The sequence below is a fragment of the Ranitomeya imitator genome, chromosome 1 (assembly GCF_032444005.1).
Source record: "Ranitomeya imitator isolate aRanImi1 chromosome 1, aRanImi1.pri, whole genome shotgun sequence".
In the NCBI taxonomy this organism is placed as follows: Eukaryota; Metazoa; Chordata; class Amphibia; order Anura; family Dendrobatidae; genus Ranitomeya; species Ranitomeya imitator.
This window is the reverse complement of record NC_091282.1, coordinates 28,234,164-28,257,091: the sequence shown is the minus strand read 5'-3', so window position 1 is coordinate 28,257,091 and position 22,928 is coordinate 28,234,164. Positions and strand designations below refer to the sequence as shown.

The window sequence follows — 22,928 nt, the reverse complement described above, 5'->3', positions numbered from 1 at the left end:
AGCAGGGAATAATGGCGGATTTACTCTCTACTCCATGTAATGGGGATCTGTCAGCACATGATACATATAGGAGTGGTGGGATGACGGCGGAGGACGTTCCCCCATTATATCCAGATATTACACAGCAGGGAATAATGGCGGATTTACTCTCTACTCCATGTAATGGGAACCTGTCAGCACATGATACATATAGGAGAAGTGGGATGACGGCGGAGGACGTTCCCCCCATTATATCCAGATATTACACACCAGGGAATAATGGCGGATTTACTCTCTACTCCATCTAATGGGACCTGTCAGCACATGATCCATATAGGAGTGGTGGGATGACCGCGGAGGACGTTTCCCCATTATACCCAGATATTACACAGCAGGGAATAATGGCGGATTTACTCCCTACTCCATGTAATGGGACCTGTCAGCACATGATACATATAGGAGTGGTGGGATGACGGCGGAGGACGTTCCCCCCATTATATCCAGATATTACACAGCAGGGAATAATGGTGGATTTAATCTCTACTCCATGGAATGGGACCTGTCAGCACATGATACATATAGGAATGGTGGGATGACGGCGGAGGATGTTCCCCCCATTATATCCAGATATTACACACCAGGGAATAATGGCGGATTTACTCTCTACTCCATGTAATGGGGACCTGTCAGCACATGATACATATAGGAGTGGTGGGATGATGGCAGAGGACGTTCCCCCCATTATATCCAGATATTACACAGCAGGGAATAATGGCGGATTTACTCTCTACTCCATGGAATGGGACATATCAGCACATGATACATATAGGAGTGGTGGGATGACGGCGGAGGACGTTCCCCCCATTATATCCAGATATTACACAGCAGGGAATAATGGCGGATTTACTCTCTACTCCATGTAATGGGGACCTGTCAGCACATGATCCATATAGGAGTGGTGGGATGACGGCGGAGGACGTTCCCCCCATTATACCCAGATATTACACAGCAGGGAATAATGGCGGATTTACTCTCTACTCCATGTAATGGGACCTGTCAGCACATGATACATATAGGAATGGTGGGATGATGGCGGAGGACGTTCCCCCCATTATATCCAGATATTACACAGCAGGGAATAATGGCGGATTTACTCTCTACTCCATGTAATGGGACCTGTCAGCACATGATACATATAGGACTGGTGGGATGACGGCGGAGGACGTTCCCCCCATTATATCCAGATATTACACAGCAGGGAATAATGGCGGATTTACTCTCTACTCCATGTAATGGGACCTGTCAGCACATGATACATATAGGAGTGGTGGGATGACGGCGGAGGACGTTCCCCCCATTATACCCGGATATTACACAGCAGGGAATAATGGCGGATTTACTCTCTACTCCATGGAATGGACCTGTCAGCACATGATACATATAGGAGTGGTGGGATGACGGCGGAGGACGTTCCCCCCATTATATCCAGATATTACACAGCAGGGAATAATGGCGGATTTACTCTCTACTCCATGTAATGGGACCTGTCAGCACATGATACATATAGGAATGGTGGGATGATGGCGGAGGACGTTCCCCCCATTATATCCAGATATTACACAGCAGGGAATAATGGCGGATTTACTCTCTACTCCATGTAATGGGACCTGTCAGCACATGATACATATAGGAGTGGTGGGATGACGGCGGAGGACGTTCCCCCCATTATACCCGGATATTACACAGCAGGGAATAATGGCGGATTTACTCTCTACTCCATGTAATGGGACCTGTCAGCACATGATACATATAGGAGTGGTGGGATGACGGCGGAGGACGTTCCCCCCATTATATCCAGATATTACACAGCAGGGAATAATGGCGGATTTACTCTCTACTCCATGTAATGGGACCTGTCAGCACATGATACATATAGGAGTGGTGGGATGACGGCGGAGGACGTTCCCCCCATTATACCCAGATATTACACAGCAGGGAATAATGGCGGATTTACTCTCTACTCCATGTAATGGGGACCTGTCAGCACATGATACATATAGGAGTGGTGGGATGACGGCGGAGGACGTTCCCCCATTATATCCAGATATTACACAGCAGGGAATAATGGCGGATTTACTCTCTACTCCATGTAATGGGGATCTGTCAGCACATGATACATATAGGAGTGGTGGGATGACGGCGGAGGACGTTCCCCCATTATATCCAGATATTACACAGCAGGGAATAATGGCGGATTTACTCTCTACTCCATGTAATGGGAACCTGTCAGCACATGATACATATAGGAGAAGTGGGATGACGGCGGAGGACGTTCCCCCCATTATATCCAGATATTACACACCAGGGAATAATGGCGGATTTACTCTCTACTCCATCTAATGGGACCTGTCAGCACATGATCCATATAGGAGTGGTGGGATGACCGCGGAGGACGTTTCCCCATTATACCCAGATATTACACAGCAGGGAATAATGGCGGATTTACTCCCTACTCCATGTAATGGGACCTGTCAGCACATGATACATATAGGAGTGGTGGGATGACGGCGGAGGACGTTCCCCCCATTATATCCAGATATTACACAGCAGGGAATAATGGTGGATTTAATCTCTACTCCATGGAATGGGACCTGTCAGCACATGATACATATAGGAATGGTGGGATGACGGCGGAGGATGTTCCCCCCATTATATCCAGATATTACACACCAGGGAATAATGGCGGATTTACTCTCTACTCCATGTAATGGGGACCTGTCAGCACATGATACATATAGGAGTGGTGGGATGATGGCAGAGGACGTTCCCCCCATTATATCCAGATATTACACAGCAGGGAATAATGGCGGATTTACTCTCTACTCCATGGAATGGGACATATCAGCACATGATACATATAGGAGTGGTGGGATGACGGCGGAGGACGTTCCCCCCATTATATCCAGATATTACACAGCAGGGAATAATGGCGGATTTACTCTCTACTCCATGTAATGGGGACCTGTCAGCACATGATCCATATAGGAGTGGTGGGATGACGGCGGAGGACGTTCCCCCCATTATACCCAGATATTACACAGCAGGGAATAATGGCGGATTTACTCTCTACTCCATGTAATGGGACCTGTCAGCACATGATACATATAGGAATGGTGGGATGATGGCGGAGGACGTTCCCCCCATTATATCCAGATATTACACAGCAGGGAATAATGGCGGATTTACTCTCTACTCCATGTAATGGGACCTGTCAGCACATGATACATATAGGACTGGTGGGATGACGGCGGAGGACGTTCCCCCCATTATATCCAGATATTACACAGCAGGGAATAATGGCGGATTTACTCTCTACTCCATGTAATGGGACCTGTCAGCACATGATACATATAGGAGTGGTGGGATGACGGCGGAGGACGTTCCCCCCATTATACCCGGATATTACACAGCAGGGAATAATGGCGGATTTACTCTCTACTCCATGGAATGGACCTGTCAGCACATGATACATATAGGAGTGGTGGGATGACGGCGGAGGACGTTCCCCCCATTATATCCAGATATTACACAGCAGGGAATAATGGCGGATTTACTCTCTACTCCATGTAATGGGACCTGTCAGCACATGATACATATAGGAATGGTGGGATGATGGCGGAGGACGTTCCCCCCATTATATCCAGATATTACACAGCAGGGAATAATGGCGGATTTACTCTCTACTCCATGTAATGGGACCTGTCAGCACATGATACATATAGGAGTGGTGGGATGACGGCGGAGGACGTTCCCCCCATTATACCCGGATATTACACAGCAGGGAATAATGGCGGATTTACTCTCTACTCCATGGAATGGACCTGTCAGCACATGATACATATAGGAGTGGTGGGATGACGGCGGAGGACGTTCCCCCCATTATATCCAGATATTACACAGCAGGGAATAATGGCGGATTTACTCTCTACTCCATGTAATGGGACCTGTCAGCACATGATACATATAGGAATGGTGGGATGATGGCGGAGGACGTTCCCCCCATTATATCCAGATATTACACAGCAGGGAATAATGGCGGATTTACTCTCTACTCCATGTAATGGGGACCTGTCAGCACATGATACATATAGGAGTGGTGGGATGACGGCGTAGGACGTTCCCCCATTATACCCAGATATTACACAGCAGGGAATAATGGCGGATTTACTCTCTACTCCATGTAATGGGACCTGTTAGCACATGATACATATAGGAGTGGTGGGATGACGGCGGAGGACGTTCCCCCATTATATCCAGATATAACACAGCAGGGAATAATGGCGGATTTACTCTCTACTCCATGTAATGGGGACCTGTCAGCACATGATACATATAGGAGTGGTGGGATGACGGCGGAGGACGTTCCCCCCATTATATCCAGATATTACACAGCATGGAATAATGGTGGATTTACTCTCTACTCCATGTAATGGGACCTGTTAGCACATGATACATATAGGAGTGGTGGGATGACGGCGGAGGACGTTCCCCCATTATATCCAGATATAACACAGCAGGGAATAATGGCGGATTTACTCTCTACTCCATGTAATGGGGACCTGTCAGCTCATGATACATATAGGAGTGGTGGGATGACGGCGGAGGACGTTCCCCCATTATACCCAGATATTACACTGCAGGGAATAATGGCAGATTTACTCTCTACTCCATGGAATGGGGACCTGTCAGCACATGATACATATAGGAATGGTGGGATGACGGCAGAGGACGTTCCCCCCATTATATCCAGATATTACACAGCAGGGAATAATGGCGGATTTACTCTCTACTCCATGTAATGGGACCTGTCAGCACATGATACATATAGGAGTGGTGGGATGACGGCGGAGGAGGTTCCCCCCATTATATCCAGATATTACACAGCAGGGAATAATGGCGGATTTACTCTCTACTCCATGTAATGGGGACCTGTCAGCACATGATACATATAGGAGTGGTGGGATGACGGCGGAGTACGTTCCCCCATTATATCCAGATATTACACAGCAGGGAATAATGGCGGATTTACTCTCTACTCCATGTAATGGGACTTGTCAGCACATGATACATATAGGAGTGGTGGGATGACGGCGGAGGACGTTCCCCCATTATACCCAGATATTACACTGCAGGGAATAATGGCAGATTTACTCTCTACTCCATGGAATGGGGACCTGTCAGCACATGATACATATAGGAATGGTGGGATGACGGCAGAGGACGTTCCCCCATTATATCCAGATATTACACAGCAGGGAATAATGGCGGATTTACTCTCTACTCCATGTAATGGGGACCTGTCAGCACATGATACATATAGGAGTGGTGGGATGACGGCGGAGGACGTTCCCCCATTATACCCAGATATTACACTGCAGGGAATAATGGCGGATTTACTCTCTACTCCATGTAATTGGACCTGTCAGCACATGATACATATAGGAATGGTGGGATGACGGCAGAGGACGTTCCCCCATTATATCCAGATATTACACAGCAGGGAATAATGGCGGATTTACTCTCTACTCCATGTAATGGGACCTGTCAGCACATGATACATATAGGAGTGGTGGGATGACGGCGGAGGACGTTCCCCCATTATATCCAGATATTACACAGCAGGGAATAATGGCGGATTTACTCTCTACTCCATGTAATGGGACCTGTCAGCACATGATATATATAGGAGTGGTGGGATGACGGCGGAGGACGTTCCCCCATTATACCCAGATATTACACAGCAGGGAATAATGGCGGATTTACTCTCTACTCCATGTAATGGGGACCTGTCAGCACATGATACATATAGGAGTGGTGGGATGACGGCGGAGGACGTTCCCCCATTATACCCAGATATTACACTGCAGGGAATAATGGCAGATTTACTCTCTACTCCATGGAATGGGGACCTGTCAGCACATGATACATATAGGAATGGTGGGATGACGGCAGAGGACGTTCCCCCATTATATCCAGATATTACACAGCAGGGAATAATGGCGGATTTACTCTCTACTCCATGTAATGGGACCTGTCAGCACATGATACATATAGGAGTGGTGGGATGACGGCGGAGGAGGTTCCCCCCATTATATCCAGATATTACACAGCAGGGAATAATGGCGGATTTACTCTCTACTCCATGGAATGGGACCTGTCAGCACATGATACATATAGGAGTGGTGGGATGACGGCGGAGTACGTTCCCCCATTATATCCAGATATTACACAGCAGGGAATAATGGCGGATTTACTCTCTACTCCATGTAATGGGACTTGTCAGCACATGATACATATAGGAGTGGTGGGATGACGGCGGAGGACGTTCCCCCATTATACCCAGATATTACACTGCAGGGAATAATGGCAGATTTACTCTCTACTCCATGGAATGGGGACCTGTCAGCACATGATACATATAGGAATGGTGGGATGACGGCAGAGGACGTTCCCCCATTATATCCAGATATTACACAGCAGGGAATAATGGCGGATTTACTCTCTACTCCATGTAATGGGACCTGTCAGCACATGATACATATAGGAGTGGTGGGATGACGGCGGAGGACGTTCACCCCATTAAATCCAGATATTACACAGCAGGGAATAATGGCGGATTTACTCTCTACTCCATGTAATGGGGACCTGTCAGCACATGATACATATAGGAGTGGTGGGATGACGGCGGAGGACGTTCCCCCATTATACCCAGATATTACACTGCAGGGAATAATGGCGGATTTACTCTCTACTCCATGGAATGGGACCTGTCAGCACATGATACATATAGGAGTGGTGGGATGATGGCGGAGGACGTCCCCCCATTATATCCAGATATTACACAGCAGGGAATAATGGCGGATTTACTCTCTACTCCATGTAATGGGACCTGTCAGCACATGATACATATAGGAGTGGTGGGATGACGGCGGAGGACGTTCCCCCCATTATATCCAGATATTACACAGCAGGGAATAATGGCGGATTTACTCTCTACTCCATGTAATGGGGACCTGTCAGCACATGATACATATAGGAGTGGTGGGATGACGGCGGAGGACGTTCCCCCATTATATCCAGATATTACACAGCAGGGAATAATGGCGGATTTACTCTCTACTCCATGTAATGGGACCTGTCAGCACATGATATATATAGGAGTGGTGGGATGACGGCGGAGGACGTTCCCCCATTATACCCAGATATTACACAGCAGGGAATAATGGCGGATTTACTCTCTACTCCATGTAATGGGACCTGTCAGCACATGATACATATAGGAGTGGTGGGATGACGGCGGAGGACGTTCCCCCCATTATATCCAGATATTACACAGCAGGAAATAATGGCGGATTTACTCTCTACTCCATGTAATTGGGACCTGTCAGCACATGATACATATAGGAGTGGTGGGATGACGGCGGAGGACGTTCCCCCATTATACCCAGATATTACACAGCAGGGAATAATGGCGGATTTACTCTCTACTCCATGGAATGGGATCTGTCAGCACATGATACATATAGGAGTGGTGGGATGACGGCGGAGGACGTTCCCCCCATTATATCCAGATATTACACAGCAGGGAATAATGGTGGATTTACTCTCTACTCCATGGAATGGGGACCTGTCAGCACATGATACATATAGGAGTGGTGGGATGACGGCGGAGGACGTTCCCCCATTATACCCAGATATTACACAGCAGGGAATAATGGCGGATTTACTCTCTACTCCATGTAATGGGACCTGTCAGCACATGATACATATAGGAGTGGTGGGATGACGGCAGAGGACGTTCCCCCCATTATATCCAGATATTACACAGCAGGGAATAATGGTGGATTTACTCTCTACTCCATGGAATGGGATCTGTCAGCACATGATACATATAGGAGTGGTGGGATGACGGCGGAGGACGTTCCCCCCATTATATCCAGATATTACACAGCAGGAAATAATGGCGGATTTACTCTCTACTCCATGGAATGGGGACCTGTCAGCACATGATACATATAGGAGTGGTGGGATGACGGCGGAGGACGTTCCCCCATTATACCCAGATATTACACAGCAGGGAATAATGGCGGATTTACTCTCTACTCCATGTAATGGGGATCTGTCAGCACATGATACATATAGGAGTGGTGGGATGACGGCGGAGGACGTTCCCCCATTATACCCAGATATTACACTGCAGGGAATAATGGCGGATTTACTCTCTACTCCATGGAATGGGATCTGTCAGCACATGATACATATAGGAGAAGTGGGATGACAGCGGAGGACGTTCCCCCCATTATATCCAGATATTACACAGCAGGAAATAATGGCGGATTTACTCTCTACTCCATGTAATGGGGACCTATCAGCACATGATACATATAGGAGAGGTGGGATGACGGCGGAGGACGTTCCCCCCATTATATCCAGATATTACACAGCAGGGAATAATGGCGGATTTACTCTCTACTCCATGGAATGGGATCTGTCAGCACATGATACATATAGGAGAAGTGGGATGACGGCGGAGGACGTTCCCCCCATTATATCCAGATATTACACAGCAGGAAATAATGGCGGATTTACTCTCTACTCCATGTAATGGGACCTGTCAGCACATGATACATATTGGAATGGTGGGATGATGGCGGAGGACGTTCCCCCCATTATATCCAGATATTACACAGCAGGGAATAATGGCGGATTTACTCTCTACTCCATGTAATGGGACCTGTCAGCACATGATACATATAGGAGTGGTGGGATGACGGCGGAGGACGTTCCCCCCATTATATCCAGATATTACACAGCAGGGAATAATGGCGGATTTACTCTCTACTCCATGGAATGGGACCTGTCAGCACATGATACATATAGGAGTGGTGGGATGACGGCGGAGGACGTTCCCCCATTATATCCAGATATTACACTGCAGGGAATAATGGTGGATTTACTCTCTACTCCATGTAATGGGGACCTGTCAGCACATGATACATATAGGAGTGGTGGGATGATGGCGGAGGACGTTCCCCCCATTATATCCAGATATTACACAGCTGGGAATAATGGCGGATTTACTCTCTACTCCATGTAATGGGGACCTGTCAGCACATGATACATATAGGAGTGGTGGGATGACGGCGGAGGACGTTCCCCTTTAATAAAAAGTTTTTCTTTGCTGAAATCCAATGTGCCAGTCAGGAGAAATGTAACATAGAAGCCATATGCAAATCAGGATGGAAGTGCACTGGGGGTGGGGAAGAAGGAATCCGAGTGCAGTGACACGCCTCCAGTGCACTTCCAGGATAATTTGCATATGGCTGCTATGCTTCAGCTCTCTTCCCATCACTCACATGTGCAGTGAGGGTGGGGGCTCCTCATTCATGTGGTGATTGGGGGTCCGCCACCACTTACATTGCCTTTATGTGTGGATGCGCCGTACGTTCTCATGTGTAGAGTCCCCATATAACGAGTATTAATCCCATTTACAAACGTCTTGTCATTTCTCCCTTATATTGCGCTATTATGTATGTAGGACTGATATCGACTAATACATTTTATTTTCTCATCACTTTATCATTATTTTAGAACCATCAGCGCTGGCGAATCCCGACAGTGGAATCTGTAAGATCCCGGAGATCCAAGAATCCGCCGGTGTAAGTATCATAGAGATATAGGGGTGTCTGTGCATCACCAGATCATGGGGTGTGAGTGACCCGTCCAGTTTTATCCCCATATAACCATGGGACGGCTCTGTTCTAAGTGTAGAGGACACTGTGGTCTTAAAGAATGGCATTTATAACAAATGGAATCTGTCACCAGGTTTATGCTGTAGCATGATGTAGGGACAGAGACCCTGATTCCGGCGATATATCACTTAATTTACTGGGGTCAGCAGATGTGATAATATCCCTGTCTTCTCTGCTGCAGATCTAGCAGAGCTCTGAATGCTGAGGCTCATAGAACACCGCCCACACCACTGATTGGCAACTTTTCGGTGTACACTGTGCATAGGCAGAAAGCTGCTATTCAGTGGTGGTGGTGGGTTTACAGAGCAATAGGACTACATGGCATGAGACACATAGTCCTAGTGATAATCTCCTGCTGATCAAACACTCATTTTATTAAAGCAACAGCACAAAGCCTAGTAAGTAACACATCGCTAGAATCAGGATCTCTTCCCCTATATCATAACTGCTCCCAGATTACATAGCACAGACCTGCTGACAGATTCTCTGCAAGTTCTACTCTATGTGAACTCGCGTTTTATCCAGCACTTTACAATTATATCGATTTATAGAGGATCCGCTTTATATTTCATCCGTGTCTGCAGAGCGTCGGTTCGTATCGTCCCCTACATCGGATCAGTGTAAATTAGCTGGGACATAATAAAGGAGGAAAAGTGATTACATCCTGAGATGTTTTCCAGCATCTACTGTATCTTACCAAGACAACAACGAAAAAAAGGGCGAGTGATAGTCCTGAAGACAATGGTAACAATTTTTTAGTGAAAATACATATAAAATAACAAGTATATATTAAAAAATCTTACATGTAAGGACAAGTAGTTAACACGAATCAGGGGTACCTCCCCAAAAAATATTTAATTATCTAAGTATCTCACTATACATCTGTATATATGTGTGTATATATCCATATATGTATACTGAATATATCAAATATCTAGGAGGTACATCCACAAAATACAAGGACAGCCGGTAACGCAAGCAAAACACCCAAAGGAAGAAAAACCGACCAAAAAAAGTCCAAATTTATATTAAAAACATACAGTTTTTATTAATCGATGGTTTAAAAACAAAGAAATCAAAAACATTTTTTTCATGTGTATAAAATATTTAAAACATTTCCTATATATTACTCTAAAGACGCAGACAAATCCAGTGTGACAAAAATTACAGAATATACTGACATTAATAGATGGCTTTGTAGATGTGTATATTAATATATATGTATAAAGCACCGATAGTGCAGAGGTAGTGTGCAAAACATGTATATAATTGATAATAAACTATTATAATATGCAGATAAAACAACGAATAGTGCATACAAAGTACAAACTGTGAACTCAATTGAAAGTGCAATCGTGCAATTCTCATAGCCGACAGTAGGGGTCAGTGTTTCCCCATATATTTTTAGTTAGACCAGGAGGACAGTAAAACTGTAAGCCGCATGTTTCCAATTATAACCTCAAAACAGAGGAATGGAAAGTAATGAAATACTTACAGAGCAATATAGTATCCACCTGGTCTCCTGGAATGGCGTCCAACACCCGACGCGCGTTTCGGCACGTTGCCTTCATCACTCCCTGACCGCCTGTTTTGCATGTTTCCATGTAAAGATGGAATGAGAAGTCAACAGAAAAAAACCAACCCTCCATAATGTTAGTGAAGTGGATATGGGTAGTGAATACTGGAGCTAGTGTGAGTAGATTAGTAGAAAGAAATGCCCCCATAAAGTGCTGGTGCTAGTGCAGATCTTAGGACACGCACCATAAAGTGCTGGTGCAGATCTTAGGACATGCACCATAAAGTGCTGGTGCTAATGCAGATCTTAGGACATTTACCATAAAGTGCTGGTGCTAGTGCAGATCTTAGGACATGCACCATAAAGTGCTGGTGCTAGTGCAGATCTTAAGACATGGTTTTCTGGGAAGGATGGAATACAAATGATATAATTTTTGGGTTATGAAGGTGAAATCTTATACTTGTAGTGGAACACCAAACCACACCAGCAAAATCAAGTCCACAGCTCCCGAGGAAGTCCACGCAAAACGCGCGTTGGGGCTGGCTGAGTGACCCACCCTAGTGGGATACTATGGGGAACATCCTGGACTGATGGGGTAGACGTCATTGTTTGATATGTACTTGATTTATACTCACACTAGCTCCAGGATTCACTCCCCATATCCACTTCACTAGCATTATGGAGGGTCGTTATTTCTGTTCTCATTTGGCTTCTCATTCCATCTTGTCCTTACATGTAAGATTTTTTATTATATACTTGTTTTATATGTATTTTCAATAAACATTGTTACAATTGTCTTCAGGACTATCACTCGCCCTTTTTACGTTGTTGTTTTGGTTAGTATTTGTGGAGTGTCCTTGAAATATTGGGCACATTATACTCACTGGGTCATGGCGCTGATTTCATTATCTATACTATTATGGTTTCTGCTTTAGTATTATTGTATTCAGCTCCTATATCTTAGTATTATTTCTTATTCTTTTCTAGGACTTGATCAAATCATTGATCCCGGCAGGAGAGCCGCATATGAGTGACTATGAAACTATCAAACTGATCAGCAGCGGTGCTTTTGGGTGAGATTTCTATTAACATAATCCCCATTTCTCAGGGTTCCCTATGACAATGCTTCTGTCTCTGTGCTCTGCCATTCAGTGTTATCATAGGGAGAAGATCTGAGTCCACATCACTGTCCACATCTCAATGTCACTATTCAGCTCCATTATATACAGCAGAGCGAACTGATCAGTAACACATCAGTCTGTAAGGAAAGGGATGATATCATAGAATACATGACACCCACCGGTCCTAGACCTCCTCTGTTCTTATGCTTCCTCCTCCGTTCTTATGCTTCCTCCTCCACCACATCTTCACTGCCCTCTACGCCCATTTTTTTATTTTTTGGGGCCCCATTATGAAGCTGGTAATAGTGATTGGCTGCACACGGTCACGTGAGGGGTGATGCGATACTGACGCAAATTACATGTGCACTCCACCCTCCACCATGACCATGTCAGTCCAATCACGGCCTCAGCAGCAGAAGGGAGAACAACCAAAGACAGAGGATGGCGGACTGCAGTGATGGACCGGAGAAGGACCAAGACAAGTGGGTGTAATGTGTTTAATTACTTTTTAACGTCTTCTCGCCCCTCCATTTACTCTGCCTTGGGCTGTGGAGAAAGCCTAAAAACCATCTTCTTACAACAATTGGAGCACTTTACATTTTGACTAATTATTATTGTTACTGACTTGTATCTACTGGTCAGTTATAGTGAATCTGCCCAAAATTAATGTCAGCAGATTCTCTCATCTATAATGTGACCTGGTGAGGGCAGACGGGGCGCGGTGCAGACCTCCCATCATCTATGTAGTGTTATTTCATGGATTTCTAGATGTGGATTTCTAGTGATGGCCGGACTGCTGCCATTAATCATTAGTACAAATGATCATGTAATGACTTCTATATCCAGACTGTTAAGGGTTCATTATAAACAATGGATTCTCCTTCTCTCCAGGGCCGTCTGCTTAGTGCGCCATAAGGAATCACAAAACATCTTTGCTATGAAGAAAATGGCCAAGAGGAACCTGACTACTTCTAATAAAATGGAAAGGACATATATCGAGAGGGACATCCTAACATTCGCAGATTGTCCCTTTGTGGTCTCCATGCTCTGCTCCTTCCCTACTAGATCTCAGCTGTGTATGGTCATGGAGTATGTAGGAGGTAGGACACGAACATTGTGTAGTATTCAACCCATGTCTGCTGACATCTTATCACCTCTCATATCATTAAGACTTGTCCACGTGGATGTTACATCCCCACAGAGCATTTACTATAGGTTGTCTATTAAAGTCATTGATGTGTGTGATCTCCCTGTATGTCCGCACTGAGAACGTATCTCCAGCTGTAGACCAGATACGAGATCACTTTATGTCATTAGCTACTTGGACGACAATTTCATCATGACCTCAGACTAATATTATGTACATTATATATTATCCCCTGCCCCAATGTTTCTGCTCACTTCTCTTTATACATCATGGTGATCCTCTGTATAAACCTCTCATCGGTCATATTTCCTTTCTTCTCTAGGTGGAGACTGTGCGACCCTTCTAAGCACCAGGGGTCCTTTCTCTGTCCCGATGGCCCGCTTGTACTTTGCAGAAGCAGTCCTTGGTGTGGAATACCTGCATAGTTACGGTGTGGTGCACAGAGACCTGAGGCCGCAGAAGTAAGTGAATATCTGTAGTATAACAAAGGGGGGAAGTTATCCTTTATTATCTCACAGTCTATGAAGCTAAAATTATCTTCTCTTTCACAGCCTCCTCATAACATCTGCGGGACATATTAAAATTACTGACTTTGGATGTTCAAAACTAGGTGTCATGATACCAAAGACCAACACCTACAAGCAATCAGCAGAGAACATCTCCAGAGAGTTCCAGGACCATGAGGTCAGCATTACCTACAGGAACTTAGCTTGTTCTGTACAAATCTCATAACTCTATTTTGTCTTCCCTACATTCTTCACTTTTAGAGAGCTTTTCCACTGATATTTTATCTTCTTTAATTCTGTTTTTATGTCAAGAACTTGTCATAATAATAGTTTCATCGCTTGCTTCTCATTGCTATTTTCTGTTGGTTTCCAGGAGTGTGGCAGCCCTTATTACACAGCCCCTGAGGTCATCCTGAAGAACGGCTATGGAAGACCCGTTGACTGGTGGGCAATGGGCATCATATTAAATGAATTTTTCATGGGAATTGCACCATTTGATGGGGCTTCCCTATCTGAGTTTTATGAAAATGTGGTCACTGGTAAGTAAAATAATCTGATCATTGCTTTTACTGGTTAGCTTGGTTTAGTTACTTCCTTTGCTTTATCTTACAGTCCAGTAAAGAGGTTTTATGTTCTGTAATTTTCTATATAACAGGAAATATGATTTGGGATCATCATTACACTCCTCCACCTGATGCTAAGGACCTCATCACTCAGATGCTCAAAACAAATCCTGTGGATAGACTTGGGACAGGTAACAGATACAATAATATCAATATTCCCTTGTTAAACTGATGACATATCACTCATGTCCATGAGGAACATTAATTCTCTATCAGCTTCTCCATTTATAGTTCTCTTAGCTAAGATTTTCATTCTTTTTCCTACATGTCTGCTCCGTTGTGTAATTAGTTCAAATTAAGATAAATTGTTCAGATATGAAGCTGTCTCTGACAATGTCCGCATCACTTTTGTTTTCCTTTATCCAGGAGGAGCTTTTGAGATCAAGGGTCATCCATTTCTTAGTGACTTAGACTTTGATGCCCTTCTATGTCAAAAGCCAATGTACGTTCCTTACCTTGCATCAGATGTGGACACCAGCTTATTTATCAGTAAGTAGAAGGAGACGTCATCTAGACTAAGTGTCTGTTTGTCTCGTCTTCCTTATTTTGTGACAATTGGTTCCCATTAATAAATGGTGACTGTGTTATGCTGACAACCTCTAATAACACTTCATTACCTATGTCTTGCAGACCATTTTAATATGGAAAAACATCTGGTCTCAGAGGGTGAGAAGGGTATAAGTGAGGAGGACAATAAGAGCCTTGTCTTCAAAAATTTTACATCATCTTCTGAAAGGCTTTCAAAAGTAAGTATGCGCTAATAAATCCAAAATATGTATAAAAAGACTTATGAAGGTAGACATAATTATTTCATATCGTATTGCTTCCCCATGTAGCTCCGAACCACCGTTACCAGGATGAAGATTAATGAGAATCACAAGTCTTCTCCAGATTGTACCCAAGAATCCAGCATAAATATCTCAAAAATGTGAGTAGATTAAGGGCCATTACTGGAAGCTCCAGGCTGATATATGTGCACAACACCAAATATAGGACATAAATACCATATCAAATGCAGCATCCACCATCCCATGGTTAGAGGTCATTGTGCTTTTGGCCTTAGTGACTGCTGGTGATAACAGCCCATAATTGTGGATGGTTATGCTTTATTAGTGCTGCTGTCACTATAGAAGAGATGTAGTATAACATGCCGAACATTCTTGGTAGTTGCTTTCCACTCTGCTCTATAAAAGTTAGTTTAGTCCATGTTCTTCTAGTGAGACAACCCCTTTTATACTGTGTTTTCTTGTAATTTACATGTTTTTCTTGTTCGAAACAGGCAGAAAGAATCAGTCCATGTATCTGATGACGACGCTATTACCATCTTGCCATCCTCGTCCCCACTATCAGGTATGTTCATGTCTACAGCACCAACAATGGGAATGTTGACTTCAAGGCTCAAATATTTCCACATGGTTTTTCTGTAATAGGTCTCCTATGTAATCCATGTTTCATGGATCCCAATTATATTGCCCATGGGCCCATACTGTACCTCTATTTCCCTAATTTGGTAGTTTCTTTCATGGATTCTGTGAGAGATACGTTAGTGTCAATTAGCCTCCATCATTATAAGGCGACATCGTCTCCTATAATAGAATATCGCTCATCGGTGATGCACCACATGGCGGCACACAGGGCCCTTACTGCTCTAGATCAGTGACACATCTAATGCCCCTCAGATGGGATTCTGTACATTATATAGGACTTATTCTGCCCTATTATGATATAATACCAGATTATCAGGGCTATAGGAGATAGGACTAGAACAATCCTACTATATACAGGAGACACTGCAGATCCCATTAGGAGATGTCATTACTGAGGGTTTTTTTACTTTCTGATTAGAATTTCCAGCTCAGGAGGAAAGAAAATCTCCAATAAATCTGAGTGAAGAAGAAGAAAAATCAGAAAATGGAAAAAAGGGGGAAAAGAGACGAGGTAAGTGTGAGAATCAGCTCCATGTTGGGTGATGTCTGTGAGAATAATTCATGTGGAGCAGATGTCATCTGTCAGTGATGGGATTATCACATGTATGATGGCTGACAATGATCCCTGACCTCACATGTATGATGGCTGACAATGATCCCTGACCTCACATGTATGATGGCTGACAATGATCCCTGACCTCACATGTATGGTGGCTGACAATGATCCCTGACCTCACATGTATGATGGCTGACAATGATCCCTGACCTTACATGCATGATTGCTGACAATGATCCCTGACCTCACATGTATGATGGCTGACAATGATCCCTGACCTCACATGTATGATGGCTGACAATGATCCCTGACCTCACATGTATGATGGCTGACAATGATCCTTGACCTCACATGTATGATGGCTGACAATGATCCCTGACCTCACATGTATGATGGCTGACAATGATCCCTGACCTCACATGTATGATGGCTGACAATGATCCCTGACCTCACATGTATGATGGCTGACAATGATCCCTGACCTCACATGTATGATGGCTGACAATGATCCCTGACCTCTGTGTGATAATATTCCTCTGCCGTCCGGCCACAGTGACTGCACAGTAGTATCGTGTCATATGGAGTCCCATCACTTACATTATATTTACTTCTCTTCTCACAGGTTCCATCTTCCGCCGGATCTTATCATCCTGCCGGCGCGGATTATCCAGGGCTGCTCGAGCATTTGCTTGTTGCGCCTGTTGCCCTAAAACCATCTGACATCCAGCGTCTTGAAGTCCAGCAGATCTATCATCACTGTTAGACCTGTACAGAAGGACCTTCGCCATCTACCTGTGGCCTTCTGACTTTACATCTACACCCGGACATGTTTCGGTGTCACCTCTGTCACCAGGCTCCGCAGTAATCCTGCTCGCCTGACCGGGCTATTACCGATCACCTGGCATCTGACCCCGGCTGACTCCCTGACTATGATTGTGTCTACTGATTCTGCTCCTAGTTTTACCCCTCCCTTATCCTTCTATCCTATTATTAATTATACGGGTAGCACAGTGGCTCAGTGGTTAGCACAGCAGCCCTGCAGCGCTGGGGTCCTGGGTTCAAATCCCACCAAGGACAACATCTGCTAAGAGTCTGTATGTTCTTTCCGTGTTTGTGTGGGTTTCCTCCCACATTCCAAAGACATACTGATAGGGAATTTAGATTGTGAGCCCCATTGTCTGTAAAGCGCTGCGTAATATGTTAGCGCTATGTAAAAATAAAGATTATTCTTAATTACAATAAAAAATAAATAAAAATACTTCTAGGTTTACTTACATTTTTTCACATTTATCAAGCTTAACCCCTTCATGACCTTGGGATTTTTCGTTTTTCCGTGTTCGTTTTTCGCTCCCCTCCTTCCCAGAGCCATAACTTTTTTATTTTTCCGTCAATTTGGCCATGTGAGGGCTATTTTTTGCGGGACAAGTTGTACTTTTGAACGACATCATTGGTTTTAGCATGTCGTGTACGAGAAAATGGGAAAAAAATTCGAAGTGCGGTGAAATTGCAAAAAAAGTGCAATCCCACATTGGTTTTTTGTTTGGCTTTTTTGCTAGGTTCACTAAATGCTAAAACTGACCTGCCATTATGATTCTCCAGGTCAGTACGACCGCTCCTGGCACATTAACCCCGGGCACACTGCGATCAAACATGATCGCAGTGTTCCGGCGGTACAGGGAAGCATCGCGCATGGAGGGGGCTCCCTGCTTGCTTCCCTGAGACTATCGGTACAAGGCGATGTGCTCACCTTGTACCGAACGTCTCCTCCCTGCAGGCCCCGGATCCAAAATGGCCGCGGCGCTACTTCCAGGTCCTGCAGGGAGGTGGCATACCAAGTGCCTGCTCAGAGCAGGCGCTGGTAAGCCAGGAGCAGGGCATGCCAGATCGCTGATCTGACACTTTGCTCTGCAAAGTGTCAGATCAGCGATCTGTCACTATACAGTGATGTCCCCCCTGGGACAAAGTAAAAAAGTTAAAAAAAATGTTTTTAAATGTGAAAAAAAAAAAAAAATTAAAATAAAATTCATAAATAAAGGGAAAAAATAAATAAAAGTACACATATTTAGTATCGCCGCGTCCGTAACGACCCGACCTATAAAACTGGCCCACTAGTTAACCCATTCAGTGAACACCGTAAAAAAAAAAAAAAAAAAACGAGGCAAAGAACAACGCTTTATTATCATACCACCGAACAAAAAGTGGAATAACACGCGATCAAAAAGACGGACATAAATAACCATGGTACCGCTGAAAACGTCATCTTGTCCTGCAAAAAACGAGCCGCCATACAGCATCATCAGCAAAAAATAAAAAAGTTATAGTCCTCAGAATAAAGCGATGCAAAAATAATTATTTTTTCTATAAAATTGTTTTTATCGTATAAAAGCGCCAAAACATCAAAAAATTAGGTAAATGAGGTGTCGCTGTAATCGTACTGACCCGAAGAATAACACTTCTTTATCCATTTTACCAAACGTGGAACGGTATAAACGCCCCCCCAAAAAAGAAATTCATGAATAGCTGGTTTTTGGTCATTCTGCCTCACAAAAATCGGAATAAAAAGCGATCAAAAAAGTCACATGCCGAAAAATGTTACCAATAAAAACGTCAACTCGTCCCGCAAAAAACAAGACCTCACATGACTCTGTGGACCAAAATATGGAAAAATTATAGGTCTCAAAATGTGGTAACGCAAAAAATATTTTTTGCAATAAAAAGCGTCTTTCAGTGTGTGACAGCTGCCAATCATAAAAATCCACTAAAAAACCCGCTATAAAAGTAAATCAAACCCCCCTTCATCACCCCCTTAGTTAGGGAAACATAAAAAAAAAAAAAAATGTATTTATTTCCATTTTCCCATTAGGGCTAGGGTTAGGGTTAGGGTTAGGGTTGGGGCTAGGGTTAGGGTTGGGGTTGGGGCTAGGGTTGGGGCTAGGGGTGGGGCTAGGGTTAGGGTTGTGGCTAGGGTAAGGGTTGGCGCTAGGGTTGGGGCTAGGGTTAGGGCTACAGTTAGGGTTAGGGCTGGGGCTAAAGTTAGGGTTAGGGTTGGGGCTAAAGTTAAGGTTAGGGCTACAGTTAGGGTTGGGGCTAAAGTTAGGTTTGGGGCTAAAGTTAGGGTTAGGATTACATTTACGGTTGGGATTAGGGGTGTGTCAGGGTTAGGGGTGTGGTTAGGGTTATGGTTGGGATTAGTGTTAGGGGTGTGTTTGGAATAGGGTTTCAGTTAGAATTGGGGGTTTCCACTGTTTAGGCACATCAGGGGCTCTCCAAACACGACATGGCATCTGATCTAAATTCCAGCCAATTCTGCGTTGAAAAAGTAAAACAGTGCTCTTTCCCTTCCGAGCTCTCCCGTGCGCCAAAACAGGGGTTTACCCCAACATATGGGGTATCAGCATACTCAGGACAAATTGGACAACAACTATTGGGGTCCAATTTCTCTTGTTACCCTTGGGAAAATAAAAATTTAAGGGGATAAAAAACATTTTTGTGGGAAAAAAATTAATTTTTATTTTCACGACTCTGCGTTATAAACTGTAGTGAAACACTTGTGGGTTCAAAGTTCTCACAACACATCTAGATAAGTTCCTTGGGGGATCTAGTTTCCAATATGGGGTCACTTGAAGGGGATTTCTACTGTTTAGGTGCATCAGGGGCTCTGCAAATGCAACGTGACACCTGCAGACCATTCCATCTAAGTCTGCATTCCAAATGATGCTCCTTCCCTTCCGAGCTCTGCCATGCGCCCAAACGGTGGTTCCCCCCCCCCACATATTCAGGGATCGTTTACTGTGAGCCTTTTGTCTATGGCCTTATACCCTGACATAGTCGTCCTAACTAGATTGTTAGACTGGCACTATCATCCCCTCTAAACTGTGGATAGAATAGGTATTTAAAAAAAAAAAAAAAAACAACTTTGCTCACACACCGCCAGCTGAGATTTTTTGACAGCACTACCAAAACATACAAAGCAAATTAATAAATAACTGGACCAAGCAAAATGGATAACAACATATTGCACTACATCTCTTTTCATTATTACCACTTTTTATTACATTTATTACCTTATAGCCAGAACATAGAATAATACCAACATAGGGAGGGAGAGTGGACAACTCTAATGTACATATTGCTATGAAATGTTCTATGGTCCGAGCTGGGAATATGGGTCCTGGAATAGGGGTAAGGCTGGGGTCAAACACACAACATATAAAAAATCGGTCCGTTTTACACGGACGAGAATCTTAGAAATGTTTCCCAACAGTGATCCGTATGTTATCCGTGTGGAATGTGAGGATGCAAATTTTTTCTAAAAAGAAAAAAAATCCATATGTCATCCGTATTATATCCATATGGCGAGATTTTCAAAGTGGACAAATAATGGATTCATGGGCTCAAATATTCATGAAAACATATATTTACATATATATATACATTATATATGTCAATGAGACACGCACACATATATATATATATATACAGTGGGGCAAAAAAGTATTTAGTCAGTCAGCAATAGTGCAAGTTCCACCACTTAAAAAGATGAGAGGCGTCTGTAATTTACATCATAGGTAGACCTCAACTATGGGAGACAAACTGAGAAAAAAAAATCCAGAAAATCACATTGTCTGTTTTTTTAACATTTTATTTGCATATTATGGTGGAAAATAAGTATTTGGTCAGAAACAAACAATCAAGATTTCTGGCTCTCACAGACCTGTAACTTCTTCTTTAAGAGTCTCCTCTTTCCTCCACTCATTACCTGTAGTAATGGCACCTGTTTAAACTTGTTATCAGTATAAAAAGACACCTGTGCACACCCTCAAACAGTCTGACTCCAAACTCCACTATGGTGAAGACCAAAGAGCTGTCAAAAGACACCAGAAACAAAATTGTAGCCCTGCACCAGGCTGGGAAGACTGAATCTGCAATAGCCAACCAGCTTGGAGTGAAAAAAATCAACAGTGGGAGCAATAATTAGAAAATGGAAGACATACAAGACCACTGATAATCTCCCTCGATCTGGGGCTCCACGCAAAATCCCACCCCGTGGGGTCAGAATGATCACAAGAACGGTGAGCAAAAATCCCAGAACCACGCGGGGGGACCTAGTGAATGAACTGCAGAGAGCTGGGACCAATGTAACAAGGCCTACCATAAGTAACACACTACGCCACCATGGACTCAGATCCTGCAGTGCCAGACGTGTCCCACTGCTTAAGCCAGTACATGTCCGGGCCCGTCTGAAGTTTGCTAGAGAGCATTTGGATGATCCAGAGGAGTTTTGGGAGAATGTCCTATGGTCTGATGAAACCAAACTGGAACTGTTTGGTAGAAACACAACTTGTCGTGTTTGGAGGAAAAAGAATACTGAGTTGCATCCATCAAACACCATACCTACTGTAAAGCATGGTGGTGGAAACATCATGCTTTGGGGCTGTTTCTCTGCAAAGGGGCCAGGACGACTGATCCGGGTACATGAAAGAATGAATGGGGCTATGTATCGTGAAATTTTGAGTGCAAACCTCCTTCCATCAGCAAGGGCATTGAAGATGAAACGTGGCTGAGTCTTTCAACATGACAATGATCCAAAGCACACCGCCAGGGCAACGAAGGAGTGGCTTCGTAAGAAGCATTTCAAGGTCCTGGAGTGGCCTAGCCAGTCACCAGATCTCAACCCTATAGAAAACCTTTGGAGGGAGTTGAAAGTCCGTGTTGCCAAGCGAAAAGCCAAAAACATCACTGCTCTAGAGGAGATCTGCATGGAGGAATGGGCCAACATACCAACAACAGTGTGTGGCAACCTTGTGAAGACTTACAGAAAACGTTTGACCTCTGTCATTGCCAACAAAGGATATATTACAAAGTATTGAGATGAAATTTTGTTTCTGACCAAATACTTATTTTCCACCATAATATGCAAATAAAATGTTAAAAAAACAGACAATGTGATTTTCTGGATTTTTTTTTCTCAGTTTGTCTCCCATAGTTGAGGTCTACCTATGATGTAAATTACAGACGCCTCTCATCTTTTTAAGTGGTGGAACTTGCACTATTGCTGACTGACTAAATACTTTTTTGCCCCACTGTATATATATATATATATATATATATATATATATATTTCATACAGAGCTAGATGGCATAAAAGCCGGTAATTCAATTGTCGGCTTTTGCTAAATCATTACCAAACCCGACAGGATATGAGACATGGTTGAATACAGTAAACCATTGCATATCTGTT

At 43.9% G+C, this 22,928-nt stretch overlaps 1 protein-coding gene across 1 annotated transcript; it reads left to right on the top strand.

Annotated features, from left to right (window-relative positions):
* Positions 1-13,223: 13,223 nt before the first annotated feature.
* On the top strand, positions 13,224-17,945 carry LOC138657587 (microtubule-associated serine/threonine-protein kinase 3-like). Its single transcript, XM_069745340.1, has 11 exons — positions 13,224-13,528; positions 13,898-14,036; positions 14,127-14,259; positions 14,455-14,620; positions 14,737-14,835; positions 15,071-15,193; positions 15,335-15,450; positions 15,541-15,632; positions 15,984-16,054; positions 16,550-16,642; positions 17,310-17,945. Exons 1-11 carry the CDS (start codon positions 13,258-13,260, stop codon positions 17,405-17,407), a joined length of 1,401 nt encoding a protein of 466 aa, XP_069601441.1. The 5' UTR covers positions 13,224-13,257; the 3' UTR covers positions 17,408-17,945.
* Positions 17,946-22,928: the final 4,983 nt, after the last annotated feature.

Bases quoted from the DNA above. Each gene is read 5' to 3' on its own strand.
- LOC138657587 (XM_069745340.1), top strand. From the start codon at position 13,258: ATGACTTCTATATCCAGACTGTTAAGGGTTCATTATAAACAATGGATT. The intron at 14,260-14,454 runs GTCAGCATTACC...GTTGGTTTCCAG, and splicing joins GAGAGTTCCAGGACCATGAG to GAGTGTGGCAGCCCTTATTA. The intron at 14,836-15,070 runs GTAACAGATACA...TCCTTTATCCAG, and splicing joins TGTGGATAGACTTGGGACAG to GAGGAGCTTTTGAGATCAAG.